Source organism: Hordeum vulgare, chromosome 1H (assembly GCF_904849725.1).
Source record: "Hordeum vulgare subsp. vulgare chromosome 1H, MorexV3_pseudomolecules_assembly, whole genome shotgun sequence".
Lineage (NCBI taxonomy): Eukaryota > Viridiplantae > Streptophyta > Magnoliopsida > Poales > Poaceae > Hordeum > Hordeum vulgare.
Window position 1 is genome coordinate 424,008,641 of NC_058518.1, and position 15,398 is coordinate 424,024,038.

The 15,398-nt window shown below is 41.4% G+C and overlaps 2 protein-coding genes across 4 annotated transcripts; both read right to left on the reverse strand.

The window, feature by feature from the left end:
• Window positions 1-2,892: 2,892 nt before the first annotated feature.
• On the reverse strand, window positions 2,893-5,704 carry LOC123442312 (EEF1A lysine methyltransferase 4-like). Of its 2 annotated transcripts, none has more exons than XM_045118328.1 (8): window positions 5,338-5,704; window positions 4,856-4,969; window positions 4,694-4,762; window positions 4,516-4,535; window positions 4,369-4,421; window positions 4,251-4,281; window positions 4,085-4,166; window positions 2,893-3,317 (listed from the first exon to the last, which is right to left on the reverse strand). In XM_045118328.1, exons 1-8 carry the CDS (start codon window positions 5,537-5,539, stop codon window positions 3,106-3,108), a joined length of 783 nt encoding a protein of 260 aa, XP_044974263.1. In that variant the 5' UTR covers window positions 5,540-5,704; the 3' UTR covers window positions 2,893-3,105. The 2 variants fall into 2 exon arrangements, with proteins under 2 accessions (XP_044974263.1, XP_044974266.1); XM_045118331.1 differs by having other exon boundaries at window positions 2,893-3,314; window positions 5,338-5,703.
• Window positions 5,705-7,174: 1,470 nt separating this feature from the next.
• LOC123442330 (NAD-capped RNA hydrolase DXO1) lies at window positions 7,175-13,500 on the reverse strand. 2 transcript variants are annotated; one of them, XM_045118347.1, is made up of 13 exons: window positions 13,049-13,500; window positions 11,838-12,064; window positions 11,691-11,756; window positions 11,478-11,556; window positions 10,853-10,932; window positions 10,745-10,768; window positions 10,360-10,481; window positions 9,540-9,747; window positions 9,405-9,458; window positions 8,990-9,036; window positions 8,237-8,321; window positions 7,815-7,878; window positions 7,175-7,707 (listed from the first exon to the last, which is right to left on the reverse strand). In XM_045118347.1, exons 1-13 carry the CDS (start codon window positions 13,401-13,403, stop codon window positions 7,586-7,588), a joined length of 1,533 nt encoding a protein of 510 aa, XP_044974282.1. In that variant the 5' UTR covers window positions 13,404-13,500; the 3' UTR covers window positions 7,175-7,585. The 2 variants fall into 2 exon arrangements, with proteins under 2 accessions (XP_044974282.1, XP_044974274.1); XM_045118339.1 differs by lacking the exon at window positions 9,405-9,458 and having other exon boundaries at window positions 13,049-13,498.
• Between the last annotated feature and the right edge of the window lie 1,898 nt (window positions 13,501-15,398).

Genomic DNA, 15,398 nt, shown 5'->3' on the forward strand with positions numbered 1-15,398 from the left:
ATGGTTACAATCTAAGCAAGACTATGAAGGAGGAGAGGAGATTCACATATAAATATACTATCTTGGACATCTTTTGTGATTGTGAGCCCTCATCAAATATTATATAATGAGAAAACATTGATGTAGGACATGGAAGACAACATATTGGTGATGGTATTTCACATTCATATAGAAGTCATATGGTCATGGATCCTTTAACATGTGATGCTTGCTTTAGATCTTTTGCTAGCCCAAAAACTTCGCACTAAGTAGAGATGCGGCTTGTGCCTCCGTAACTCTGAAACCCAGTTTCTTGTCATGAGAGTCCACCATACCTACCCATGGATTGAGTAAAATCCTTCAAGTAAGTTGTCATCGACGCACCAATCAATACAAAGTTGCTTCTAAATATGTATGATCTTTTGTTGCAAGGAAAAATAAACTTTGTACGATCTTGTGATGACAAATAAGTAAAAGCGACACACTGCATAATAAAGTTTGATATCACAAGGGGAAATATAAAGTGAGATTCCTTTGCATTAAGAGTTTGCCAATCAAAAACTTAAAAGCGCGTGACAACCTGTGCTTCCATCTGCGAAGGGCCTATCTTTTATCTTTGAAGTTCACTCTTATGTGTGAGTCACTAAATTCATTTTCCCTCTACCTATTAATTCTATAGTGGCAAGCATCATGTGTTGAGGAAAGATTCAGATTTATATATCCAAGTGAATGTAGATTATCATGATTTAGTATTGTTCACATTATCCTCGAGGTAAATGAGTTGGGTGGTGAATCATTTAAGCCCCTATCTTCCTATGTGTCCTATGAAAACAAGAGCTCTAAAAATATGACTTGTGTATGAGCAATCATAGAATAGTAAATGATAGTTGAGTATGCGAACTTGCCAATAAGAAAGCTCTTATATAGACTCTCATCTAAAATATGTTTAAATATGATTGTCCCAATGACTAAGAACATAGTTTGTTGATTGCCAACAAAATTTTATGCTTCATACTCCAAGATTTGTGAATGGATCGTTGCTTGTTTATGAGAAGATATATGATAAAATAGTTTTTGCTATGCTAATATTCATGATGCTCTCATGCCCGCATTTTATTTTATTTTATCGACTTCTCCCTCTCAAATTATGTGGTCATTATTCTCGAGCTCGGCTTTCGCATGAGGACAAGCAGGTCTAGGCCCCCCTAGGTCGAGGCCTAATAGCTTGTGGGGCCCCTGTTGGTCCTCCGACGCCCCTCTTCTCCTATATGGTATGTTTTACCCTAGAAAAAATCAAGACATAACTTTCAGGATGAAGTGTCGTCGTCTCGAGGCGGAAACCTGGGCAGAGGTCCTTTTGCTCTCTGGCAGAGCGATTCTGCCAAAGGAATTCCACCGCGGGAGGGGGAAATCGAAGTCATCATCATCACCAACGTTTCCTCCTTCTTGGGAGGACAAATCTTCATCAACATCTTCACGAGCACCATCTCACCTCCAACCCTAGTTCATCTCGTTTATTCAATCTTTGTCTCAAAACCTCATATTGGTATATGTGATTTTGTTACACCTCTCATGTTGAACATGTTGATGATGTGTGAGTAGTTAATATTGTTTCTGAGGACATGAAAGACGTGTGGTTATAAGTAATCATATAAAGTTGGCATTCATTTGATATTTTGATGATATGTCTGTCGTTACTTCCTTTGGGAGTTATTGTGACGGTGGAAGTTGTAAGTAATCAACTTTATATATTTTGATGTTATATGTTATTGGGAGTTATCGGGAATAAGGGAAACTTCAACCCGAATCACCAAAACGTCCTTAAATGTGTGGATTGGGTTGTTCGGAATTTTTTAGCCATCCAATGTGGATCATAAAATTGATCAGGGCCGGTCTAGACGTCCAAAATCCCACAAACCGTGCCCAATTAGAAGGAGCTTTGGGGGAGTCTGGACGATCCGTCCAACCCACTATCAGTTGCATCATATCTCCCAATAACTCATATCTCCCACCCTTTTTCTCCTCTCGGTCCACCTGGCCCAATGCAAGTCACAACTCACAACCCGGTCGGTTGTCTCAAACATTTGATGGTGTCCGTCCTAAGTCCTTCTGTGATTCTAGCCTAGGATCATTTTTTCCAAACTAGCATCACAAATACCTAAAAAATGCTAATGGAGCTCGAGCTCCAAGAGCCCAAAATTTGAAGAAAAAAACTTTTTTAGCTTATGAAAAAATCTGAAAAAATACACATACTTATTGATGTACGCTATTTTTATGAGAGCTACACAAAAATAACAAAATCATGTATTTCTAGCATATCTACTATTCAGTATAGAAGTACATGATTTTGCTTTTTTGCAGCCCGCATCAAAACATATTTCATAATGAAAATTTACATACATCTAGTATATATCTATAAGTACTTGTGTGTTTATTTTCAGATTTGTTTTCAACATAAAAGGTCGCCTTTGATTTTCTTTTGAAAATATCGGGCTCCACGGACCCCGAGAGCCAAAAAGCCTAGCTCTACAAATGTGTACTATAATTCAAAATTATAAAAATAAAGTTATGCACACTATAAAAAGGAACAAAAGGAGTACCAATGTATCATTGTTGTGAAGAAGGCTTATGATGCATATTGGCTGAAAACAATGCAAATATAATACTCCCTCCGTTTCTAAATATAAGTATTTTTAAAGAGTCTAATATGGACTACATACGGTGCAAAATGAGTGAATCTAGACTCTAAAATACGTCTATAGTCTATATATATCCGTATGTAGTCCATATTGAAATTTCTAAAGAGAGTTATATTTAGGGACTGTGGGGGTATCCATTAAGGCTTGCAGGCAAACAAAATTTACTAAATCCAAGCGAACTAAATAGAACTCGGCAGGTTCACCCTCTAAGTAATGCAGGTAGAAACACATAACAACTATATTTCTTAAATCTTCCAACTTCCACAAAGCACACACTCATCACTCTCACTCACGCCAGATAATGGCACAAAAGGGTATGCGTTTTCGTAATCAATGGTAACAATCTTTACCATTCAAACCAATGATCAGAAGCAAATCATTTTGGAGTCATGGCAATAATTAATTCGCGCATTGTGGTCGGGCTCTATTAAAACGAAGGCATGGCATCATCTTGACCAGCAACCATGGAATTATCTTCAGTCACTATATCTGTCTTGTAACAAACATAAATGAAATGTGACTCTGGATCCTTGAGAACGTAGTCAGGTGGTAATTGGCCATCCACTGTCAGTGCAACTTTCTCCATCATGGCGTGTGCAGCACCGTTGCTCCATTTCAGCTGGTATTCAGGTGTCGCTGCTAGCACAAAGAACAGATACAATGTCAAGATCTATGCAATGCAACAAAATAAAGTGGGGGGAAATACACAGTATATGCCACTCTGAGTTTGCAGAATGTTGGACCTGCCAGTTTAGTCTGCGTGTTGTTGCATATGCCACCAGTGTTCAACGCCAATTCAATGGAATAGAAAAAAAGGACCAAAATACCTTTTTTTAATGACGCGGCGTGATCGAGGGCACGAAGCACAGGCCAGTCAGGCTTCTTCGGTCACCATTGCCACCGTCATTAAATCAAGTCAAGGTTGCCACTGAGGCACTGACTAACCATCAAACAAGGGTATTTTGGTCTTTGGCCATTGAAAGTGGCACAAAGCATTAGTGACATGTTTTCCCGAATGACACATACAACAATATGCAACCTTAGATAGATCCAAACATTTTGCAAACAGAGAGGGGCATATGAGTTCCCAATAAAATGGTGCTAATTTATTCCCTTCTGAAATTTCCCAGTAACATTGTGTGCTATAATCAGTCTGTAGCAACCTTTATTCATATCTCTATTGTAGTTTTTAGCATCTTATGAGAATTGGGTAGTGGTGGAAGCAAAATTTTGCAGTTTTGCATCCATAGTTCCTACAGAATGAAGCAAACCTTGCAGTTTTGGATCCATAGTTCCCACATAATAAAGCAAATCATATGCACAAAATCATGCTACAATAGAGTAATATGGTAGAAATGGTACATGAGCGTGCTCTTCAGAGTGAAGAGAGGGCATTTCAAACTTACGCGTAATGTAAAGCTCAACATCCCAATGGCATCGGACTTGGTTCAGAAGTGTCAGACGTTCCTTAGGAGCACCATATGTTATCTGTCAAAGAAAATTATCTCTTCATAAAATCATCAAATATTCACTCATTCCAAAGTATCTTTTAGGATTGGTTGGAGGATGTACCAATATGTAAATCCCACCAGGCCTCATAAGCCTGAAAAAATAGAGCAATTTAATTGAAAACAACTAAGGGCATCACTTGGGGATCAAATCACGTACAAAGAGTGAATACAATTTTTACCTTGCTACTTCTGTTAGCATTTTGTAAGCACCATGAGGGGCATCATCGCCACACTAGAATATGTAAAATGAAAATCAGTACCATGAGATCAGTTCATGCGTAATTATTTTAAGTTGATTTCTAGTTTGCTTAACGACACCTGCTTACCATCATAGCATCCAAGGTTCCTACAGAAAAAAGTTTAGTACCATAGTAAATAGAGTGGCAAAGAAAAAAAGATGCATGGACTCATTTTCATAAACTTAATGAACAAAGTTTTCAAGAATACCAACTTATGAAACACATCAAGCGCTTTCGAAAAACATATGAAGCTTAAGGCTTATACCTTTGTCAATGATACAATCAAATGATCCATCCCCAAAGAAGCTCATATCTCTGACATCCAACTGCATATCTTCAAGCATAACATAAAACACCCAAGTAAATAGACTTAAACAGAGATCATAACTGATAAAATATGAGAATGGAAACTATCAGCAAGAAGTACATGTAAGCTGTGGGATATCCATGTGTTTCTCTTTCATATGCTCGATTACAACGGATGAGATGTCAATGTTTACTATGTTCTGGTAACCATCCTTTACCATGTCCTCCGACAGAACTGCCCAAAACAAGGAATAGAACAATATCAAACATCAAACTGGGCTTTACATACACGATAAATCATAAATCTAACAACAGAGTCATATTAGAAGTAGCTTCAAAGTCAAATCTTGCACACACTGTCGATCCAAGTAACGCGTCGTCTGGCAATCATGACAAAATTCACAGAACAGGTGTATCAGGGGAGCACTGAACATTCAAGTTCCAAAATCCAAATCACGATGCACAGGGAGGACTGAACATGCAAGCTCCAATTCCCAAATCATAAATGCACCGGTGATTGTGGACGGACTAGAACCGGCCGCATCAGAACGCTAAAGTTTCGAATTGGCGGCTAAATCGCGGCTAGCTGAAGGGGGGGCGTACGGGAGTTGCCGCAGCCGAGCATGAGGACGCGGGAGGAGGCGGGCACGCAGGCGCGGAGGAGCGGCCGGAGCGCCGGGTACGACTGGTACCAGTCGAAGAACCCGCCGACGCCGCCCTTGCCGCCGGTGGAGGGAGAGGAGTAGCGGGCGTCCCAGTAGGCGGCGGCGCCGAAGTCCTTGGGGTTGCCGTTGCCGCCGCCCATCCTTGGTCTCTCACCTCTCTCGCTCGTGAGGGGGGGAGAGAAGATCTTGAGATCGTTCAGGGATGATTATGGCGTCGGGGGTCGCGGCTTTAGGAGCACGCAAGAGCCGCCGATGCAGGGCCAGCGGCGGAAGAGTGTTCTGAACCGATGCAGTATGCACTCAGGACTCAGGAACATGTGCCCCCTTTTCCAAAAAAGAAAAGGAAAAGACACTTGTTTTAAAAATCCAAAGAAGATATCACATGTTGCAAAATCTCACACTTTCTCTTCGTTATTCCATTTCACTGAACTAAGCAGCACTTTTTCACGTATTCACCCAAGATATTATAGAAACTGGTCATATTGATCCGTCGTCTTGTTCTCGATAGGAACTCGGTGTTGTTTTGGTTGGTTTGGGAGCGGGCATTGTCTATATATCCAAAACCGGAGGAGAGTTTAAGTTTGGACAAGTTTATTCTCAAAGCCCGTGTTTTCGTGAAAATCTCAATTCATTTGTAAGTCGTGTAAAAATAGTTACAAACCTAAGCACTTTGGCAACCATGAAAAATGCTAAGTGGGTTATTGGGGGTGTCACTGTCCTTGATGCTATGGGTGTGCTCTGATTTGCTCCTCATATGTTTGATATGTCTAATTGCCTGATGATGTCCACATCAGGTATGTGAGCGTGTACGGTTGATGAAGCTTGACAGTTTGACTTGCAACGGTGACTCCATTGAAAGTGGGCCGACGGTATATGGTGACTTCACCGTAACCTTGTTGGAGGCATTGCATGAACTTTTCTCAAGCTTCTTCTTTGAAGTGAAAACCAAAGATCGTGCTGGATCTATGATGACGATGCTTGCACATCGTTTCTTTTTGAAGTTGTCATTGTTGAAGCTCTTTTTCTAGAGTCAGGATGTTGCCGTCGGTGGTGTTTGATGTTGATGCATGTTTGAGCTTGCTTCGAATGGACCTTCGAAAGCCGCTTTGTGTGTGTGTGTTTTAGTTATATGCATCCAAGTCATACAGAGGTTCATTGTATGGTTCACGTTCTCTTGATGCGATATTATGAGTCAATAAAATTCATTCTTTATTTTAAAAAGTCTAAAAAATACAACAATGAAACATAGGCCCACACATCAAGATAATAAAAGTTCAAACAATAGCAAGATATCAAATCATTCTAAAATTTTAGGTTAAACAAACTTGCTCTCATGCTCTAGTCGCACGTGAAATTTCTCAAAGAAATGACTTGTTTGTATTCTTGGCGGAGAAAATCAACCTCCAAGTTGCTTCAAACATTGTTTTTAGCATTGATTTTATCTTCTTCCCAAAATGCCACGAACGTCATTTGTTCACGAAACATTACATGTGAGCCAGACACTCGACCGTGTATATTAAAAAAATAGAATTGTTATTTTTCCAATTTTTTCGATTTTTACAGTCCATAAGGGTTGCACATGGAGCCCTAACATAGACGCAAGGTTCTGCTGCAAGATTAAGATGTGCTAGATATAAAACATTTTAAGTTTCAAACACAGCAACACATGTTTCTGATGTGGAGGTGGTTGTAATAAACAGTTAAAAGGGATTAACCACATGTTTGCTGAACAGGAACTCTTGGCATATACCGCTAGTTAACAGAACTCCAAAGGGTGTTCGGGACATGCACTATGGCATGACAACGTCTGTCTCTAAAATTCACTCATCATTGGTAAATAAGTTACACATCGTTGGTGCCTTGCGTGATGAACCGTTACAATGGTAGCGTAACTCTGCACTTCCCTAATTTATAACTTAGTAGAGCATTACAGAAGAAATGCAGCTTTTCATGGCTTCAAAATCTCTTTGAACACTCAAAGAGCAAACCGTAACCCTAAATGCCCCCAGTTTCCGACCGACTATATAGTGACATCGTCAGTCTCTTATGCATCCGCGTCAGCCCCACGAACCCAGTATAGCTCAAACCATTCTAAGTCGTTCTAAGCCGCGACGCTGCTACATAAGGTCCATCAAAACTGTCCGTTTCTCAAAACAGCAGCTCCGGAGCTTTGCTTAGGAACGGATCTAGCTTGTTGCACCGGTGAGCTGTTCCACATGCAGAGTTATTGGCTCGGGGCAAGGAGACTGGGCTTTTAATAGTTCCAATCGATGGAACGGGTGTGCAAATTGCAGAACGTAGTCTTCATCTGTAACAGATGGGGCAGACAATATCATGTGTGCAAAGAGACATACTCCAGATTAAGAATGGCAACAAGTACGTATGTATTTTTGAGAATGGTGAAGGCATTCTTACTTTCTTTGACAGTGCCATACAGCCAGCATAAAACCTCGTCCGCAAACGCCAAGCAGACACCACCCTGAATATATTGTTCCAAGAAACATATATTACAGTGAAAAGTGCAAGGAGGTAATTAAAAAACATATATTTAATTCAAATGAATCTAGTCTCATACGTTGCATAGCAAGTAATTTCGTACAGAAGAGGATGTTATCAGTTATCCTACGTGTCAAAACAGAAAAAGGGAATGCGACATCAGAGTAATGGATGGTAAGTGCTACACTCCTTTCCCTACATAAGATTTGATATGACAAACCAATTATTCAACTTTTATAGGTTATATATGCTCTTCAGTCCTAATATTACACTCATGTTCTTCCTGAATATCATAAACTCCACTGTTGTGAATAAACAACACGGAATTAATTTAGTATTACCTGCCAGTAGTTCTTTGCTTTCACTTTTTGTGTGATATCTTTAGTTCTTAGTCTCTCAGTTCGTACAAGTACACCAGCATCATTCCTGCAAGAAAAAGAAAGTGGAATTTAATCAAGTTAAAAACCGATTTTGATCACCAAAATCCAACTACACATTTCAAACAACACTGAACAGAGTCAGGTAAAAAAGGTAATTGTACTCTTTATCAACCATATAGCCAATGTTAGAGGATTGGAATTTGAATGCCTTATTATTAAGCACAAAACCACAGGTTTTGTACCATGCAGTGTGTTAAATGTGTACAACACAAGACCATGCTGAGTGAAATGTGTTCATACCACTAACATAAGCATAAAGGTTCGATCAAAGTGATTGGAAGCTGGTCAAACAGATTAAACTGAAGGAACTACGAACTCAAAGAAGTTATGTGCTAGCCATTAGGCCTGTTATATTAGATAATTTGATACATATCAAGAGAAAATAGCTACTAAAGCTCTGATGTATGGTGCATTCAAATCGAGAGTACGGGGCTGATAGCCCAATGAATAAGCATCGCAATCCAAAATATACGTGAAATGGGTTTGCTTCTATATCTAATTGACAGCCATAGTATAGCAATTACCCATACCATAATCCTTACATATGACAACCATAAAGACTTTTGAAAACAGTTGCATGCAAGGACTTGGGATTTATTCTCTGGCAGGAAGCTCGAAATATTAGCTAAAAATGCTGTGATGGCTGAATACTACCTGAATCCCACGACAACATATGATACGCCGGCAAGGAATGATTGAATCTGTAATATTTAGTCAAGTAAAAGTTAATGTTTCAAGCTATATAGAAGGTATGACTTCTGAAGATAAAATACTAGGAGGTTGAAGTTGTGATGGCAGAGAGAATCATAACAAGATCGACATGTAAAGTTGTTAGCATATATCCTTAGTCCCCGCATACAAGGAACAAATCATTCTCAGAACTTAAGGGCGTCAATTAAAAATGTAAGAAATGTAATAAACGAAACTGTTCTAAGATCATATGGAGCACAGTTTCAATACAGAATTTCACGCTGTGGAGAAGAACAGAACAAGAAGTTGCAAATGATAGCTATGATAAAACAAAATGTTGTCATGCAATAGCTACAAAAATAAGAGGACAAATAATTACCCAAAACCTAAGTAACTTCTCTTTCTCAAATTTTTCCACCGTATGATACTCCAGCTGTTAAAAAATTCAGAATGGTGACTAGATTGAATATATGTGGTATCAGAACACTGAAAGCTCATGGAAAAGAAGAACGACCTCTCTGCTTGTTTTCAACTCGACATAGAACCGCCTACCATCGTCGGTTGAATCACAGCAGTCCATCTCAGCACCCATGACAATGCGATGCGCGCCCAATTTCGTCTTTATTACAGAACAATACTCTACATTTGCATCAATACCTCTTCCGTCCTCGTCAATGGAGTTCTCAGTGGCAAGATTTTCAAAAGAATAGCCCCAAAAACATCTGAGGATCAAACATATCACCAGCAAGAATTAAAGATTCATCCGCTGTAATGATGACAATTCCGAATATGATTACAAACATCAAGGCACCAGCTAATTTAACAGGCAAAAGACGAGACTAACATGCGGCCCTTCACACATTTCCAAGCTTCCCAGAGATACTAACATTTTAGACAACTACTGTATTTTTTATTACTCCTACCATCCATATTTAATTGTCGCTGAAATGGATGTATCTAGATGTATTTCAGTGCTAGATACATTCGTTTGAGCGACAATTAATTTGAATCAGAGGGGGTACATGTTATCAGATCAAGAAATGCCAAAGCATTAAGAACTCAAATTGGAAAGATAACCCTTGGGCTATCACATTTCCTATAAGAACTAATAAAAACTCAAAGCATCACCGTATTTAGCATTCTAAATTCCGACTATTTCCTCTGTAACTCAATCTTCCTAATGTCAGAGAGAGAGGGAGAGTAATCAGCACCATGAAACATCACACTCAAACTTGACAAGATACCCCTTGCGCAGGTAGGATTACCATAACACTATTTCCTTTGTAGCTCTTCCTATTGCCAACAAGAAAGGGGGAGGGAGGAGGGAGATTCACCTCCTGCGCTCAATTTCGCTCTGTGGTCTTTCAGGGAGCTTATGGACATCAAGGTATACAACACCATTTCTTTTGTGCACACCCATTTTCCATGGATCTTTTAGATAAGCCGTGGCCAATATCTGTCGATTTTACAAATAGTAGCATATACTCTGTCAGCATACAAGTATAGTAAAAGAAATTACACACAAAAAATAGTTCATTACAGTGTCCTGCCCAAATATATATGCATTTGTCAATCGATTAAATTAGATACAAAACAAACATGGTAAGTTTGTAAGGATAAATAGTTAAATACCCGACTCTTCTACATGGACAAACATAAGCTAGCAGCGGAAAAGAAAAAATGTTATGATTTAAATAGTCTGCAGTGGGAGGACCATACCTTGTTAAGGTTGTTGCGATACGTCTGCAAGAGGAGCATACATGATCAGAAATTCCAAGCATAGCATACCAAAATAACAAATATGAAGTTGGCAATAATGCATTTTACCACAAAATGTATATTCTGAAGAGGTAGATTTGAATTTCTTATGCATGCAAGAAGATCGCCAAATCCTTGAGAACCCAAATCTGGCATTACACCACATTAACCATGAATGAATGCTCTCAGATAAAAACGAATTCAAGAGGAAGAAAAACTTCCAAATAATTGATTATTATCTCCCTGGATCCTATTGTTCAAGAAAGAAATTTCGGAATTAACTTCAATAACTTCATTCCTTTCCCATTGTGTATCAGAAATAGATAGTCTGTTAATTCTTGAAGATTTATTTCCTTTCATGTCCTTTCTTATATGAAAAATAAAATGTATCCAGTCTTACAAAAAACACAGATGCAACTCAGCGGAAATATAGTCCACTTAAGGTTTCAAGACCCACCTGCAATACAAAACGGTTGGCTCTACCATATAGAGTAAGGGAAAGGTCCCATGCTATCAAGATCTTCATTAAATGTGTGTAGGTTATTATGTGATAACTGAAACAGAGTTTGTAGGGAATAATTTTCAGGCAATAACAATAACACAGATAATATACTCTACATTAATAACCTATAAACGTGTTGATAGTATTAGCTAGAATGTAGAAACAATAAACATAACTTCAGAAAGGAAGTACCTCTTTTCTCTATAAACGTTTCAAATCCTTTATTGAGATCTTCACCGGCATAGTCACAAATATTACGTTTGAAAAGCCTCTACAAAAAAGGATGTTTAGTACAGCAGCCAACTTTAGGGCAAACTTCGTTTGAAAACAAAACATGTGTTCAGAAATCAACGGTTCACACTCAATAGAAAATGAAATTGATAATCAGCAACTCTGGGATCTTACCAAGCTGCGATCGTCAAAATATACATCCCCACCCTCAACACGGCTGTAGCATGCTATCTCACATGGCTGCATGAGGTAACAAAGTATAGCCCTTTAGAGAACAAATACATCAATCAAAAATCAAAAGAATATTGTACTGTTATGCACCTCCTGAAAAGCAACAGCTTTCCTAGATAAAGTTTCTTCACTCTTATTAAGTTTCATTTCTGAAACAAAACCCTCAACGTTGCGCCCATTTCCATATGAATACCTCCCGCCGTGGCCATAATTATTTCGTCCTCCTGGATGGCCTCCTGGCCTTGGAAGAAGAGGTGGGCCCCTGCCACCTCGTCCTCCTCGAGAAAAATTGTTGGTATTCCGTATCGGGGGCAGCACTATAAAGAGAGGCACAAAATATAAGAGGGTGCTAATGGCATATCTCCCAACCTAGATATACTAAACCTTTTCAAAGCACTAGCTACCAAGTCCCCAGAATATCGAGTATCCAAGCAAGGGAAACAATTCATTCATCACATTCTCTACCACAAAGCATGGGCTTTGTGTATCACTAATGGAATACATGTAGGTTGAGTGGGTGCAGACCCATAGATTTCAGTTAGATACACACAAAACATGAGCATGATTTAGGCTAGATAGGCACAAAGCATAACAGTCTCATTTTCAGTGCAGGTCATTATGTTAGATTTTTAAACCATATCTATCAGTCTAGTGAGATGGTACTGTGAAAGAAACTGTGATCAAGTTTGTCTGGGAAACAGAATCGGATTAGATTCAGCCTTATTCGTAGTTGCGATTTACTGCAGAATTAATTCAAATTCTAGGTATTTACAGATTGCCGTTCCTTAGTATACTTGTCTAGTTTTGACGGTTAAAGGAGATGAAGATAGTCATGTTTCCAACTCAGAGCTACCCAACTGAGCCAAAACCCCTCCTATTATATGGTTTCATGGTTAGTTCATATACTCTCTTCAGTAGTTCTGTTTGTCACTTTTGTAACTCAGTCTCTCTGAATCTACAAAAGCAAGCAAGAACCAGAAGATGCTAGCAGATAATTCAATCCAACATTATGCTCGACTTAGCCTGACATAGTCTGCTGAAAGTTGGAACAAGTGATTCAAACATAAGACTGCAGCAAGAAGAGTTGGTCGTGTACTGGACCCAACAGGTTAATTTTGCAACACATGATACGCTGGCTGCAGCTCCCAGAGCCCCACGAGCGGCAAAACCAGCCAAATCACACATAAATTGGGTAGGGTTATGTATCAATCTCTTTAAGAAATTATGCTCGACAATCACTGGGGTGACAATTTGGCCCGGAAGAATCTACGTAGCTGCTAATTCGGTAACGAGAGGCGGACCTGGAACTAGGTAGTTGCTACGGGCGGGGGTCTTCACGTACTCCTCGTTGTCGGAGCCGAACAAATCTCTGGCCTCCTCTTCCTCCTCGTCCCCGTACCCGGCGGCGGGCCTGACGGGCACGACGTCGAACGAGTCGTACTCCCCGTCGTCGGCGCCGTCGTCGTCCCCGCCGCCGGCGGCGGGGCTGCTGCTGCGGCCGCTGGAGGCGGCGCTGGAGGAGGAGGAGGAGGCGGCGGCGGAGGACGAGGAGGATGAGGAGGGGGAGGAGGAGCCGGACGAGGCGCCGCCGCCGCCGCCCTCGGCGCCGTCGTATTCCTCGCCGAAGACGTCGACGTCCTGCTCCGAGAAGTCCATGGGCGGGCCGGCGAGGGTTCGGGGTCGGGGGTCAGTGGGGGACCGGCGAGGCGAAAGGTTCTCTTCTTCTTTTCTGGTCGGGGGAGAGGGTTTGTAGTGGGAATCGACACGGCAAACCTGGGGGCGGTAGGACGCACGGGAATAGGGTTCACCACACCGACTTGGGCCCGGAACACTAGCTTTTTTTTTTGGGGGGGGAACGTTTGGGGCCGGAACAGTAGCTTGGGCAACGTCGACGTCCCGCACCTCCGAAGCCGTGTTTCCTTCTTTCTTTTGGAGAAAGTCTCATGAAAAATCCTACGGCTCAACGGAAACCTGCAAACATATACGGAGTACCATGTCCGTCGGATCTAAAACCCGTGCTGCTGATTGAACCTCGTGCATTTGCATCCAAGCATCCGCGGGGCTGGTTATTGTTTTGCATCAAGTCCTGTTTTTTTGTGTGAAACGCATAGTGGCAGGGGCATGTCCTTTTCCCCTCTCGCTAGGGTTTAGTACTCGACCTTGTTCCCCCCCCCCCTCCCGCCGGCGCATCCACTTGGTTTGATCATGGGGCGACCTCCACGGCCTTGGTGGGCGTTTGATTGGTATTGTTGACGGTTGGGGTTTTTTCTGAGCATGGTTTTGTGGGCTAGGGTTTCTGCTCAGGAACAGTCCCTCCTCGTGGCGTCCGGATCAGCTGTTGTTGGAGCATGAGATCTAGACGATATGATGAAGAGGCTAGGTTTGACGGTCAAAGACTTCAATGTTGTCGTGTTTGAGAAAGAGGAGACACCATGGGTAGAGGCACCCCAATGGATGGCTATCATCAAGTTGCATGTTGGTAAAGAATATGGCGAGTTTCGTTTCTATGAGAACATGAATATCGCATGGGATCTTGCCGCAAGGTAAAGTTTACATCGTTAGGGTGACAATTTGTTCACGGCTCAATTGAAGGCGAGGATGTGTTTTTAAGCTCCCTCCTCTACTGGGGGGGGGGGGGTACTTTTACGTTGGGGAGGTGTGAAGGCATGATGCTTCAAGCGCCACAATGGCTCACCTTATTTCCCTCACGCCCTCGCATGGTGCAAGGATCATAAATTCACTAGTTGTGCCCTTGGAGGCAGCAACCTTACAAATAAGGTTGGGACAATCTCTACAACTTGATTGGAGGCTACCAACACCACCACAAAGCCTCACCACAATAGAATGTGGCTCTGTGCTTCCATCTAGAGTGCCCAAATACCCAAGAGTAACATGATCCACAAGAGAGCGATGGGGAATCAATTTTTCTTTGGTGGACGTGTAGATTTAGGTCTCCTTCCTTAATGTCTAGAAAGACAACAAGTTTGGTTATCCAGGGAAGGAGATCGGGCAAAATGGAGCTTAGGGAATTAATGGGGGAGAGAGAGAGATGCAAGGGTAGGTGGGAGGAGGAGGAAGCCCTTCCTTAAATAGTCTCTCCCGACTCAAACCGTTCGATAGAAAAGGCATTGAAGCGATACAACCACTCTAGGTTGTGGCGACCCGAGCGGCACAGGCACCCTAGCCATCGGTAGCACCAGTTATTACATGAATAACTCGAGCAACCGTTCCACCACCGCACAAGAACCATGCCCAACACCGAGGGAAATCACCCCTCAGCATTGCTTAGACTAGTTCAACCACCCAACATGCGAACAAGGGGCTACAAACTCCTAAGTGGTACTGTCGCTTGGGACACGAGTTATACCGATTATATCAAATATCCAGAATAACCAGCCGGCCAACGCATGTGTACCGTTGCCTACCCCGAGGGCATCACCCCTTGGGCGGTAGATGGACCGTTCGTATCGCTCAAAGACTAAGCGGTACAACCCCAGGCCAAGACTGCATATTGTACCATCCGCTAAGGTAGTGGTACAACTGGGGCCATAAGCGGAAGAAGCGCTATGTACTTTTCTGCACAATTATAAATGAAGTATCTCTCCTCAAACTGATAGGAAGGTATATGTGGGTGTAGTCTGTCTTTTGTGT

What these genes read in the sequence shown, in the direction of transcription:
- LOC123442330 (XM_045118347.1), bottom strand. Translation starts at nt 13,403, where the DNA reads ATGGACTTCTCGGAGCAGGACGTCGACGTCTTCGGCGAGGAATACGAC. An exon ending in AGTTGAAAACAAGCAGAGAG is followed by an intron (nt 9,459 to 9,539) that starts GTCGTTCTTCTT and finishes ATTTTTTAACAG; the next exon opens with CTGGAGTATCATACGGTGGA. An exon ending in AAGCAAAGAACTACTGGCAG is followed by an intron (nt 7,879 to 8,236) that starts GTAATACTAAAT and finishes CAATATATTCAG; the next exon opens with GGTGGTGTCTGCTTGGCGTT.
- LOC123442312 (XM_045118328.1), bottom strand. Translation starts at nt 5,539, where the DNA reads ATGGGCGGCGGCAACGGCAACCCCAAGGACTTCGGCGCCGCCGCCTAC. An exon ending in ATGCTAACAGAAGTAGCAAG is followed by an intron (nt 4,282 to 4,368) that starts GTAAAAATTGTA and finishes CTATTTTTTCAG; the next exon opens with GCTTATGAGGCCTGGTGGGA. An exon ending in CTGGTGGGATTTACATATTG is followed by an intron (nt 4,167 to 4,250) that starts GTACATCCTCCA and finishes TTTCTTTGACAG; the next exon opens with ATAACATATGGTGCTCCTAA.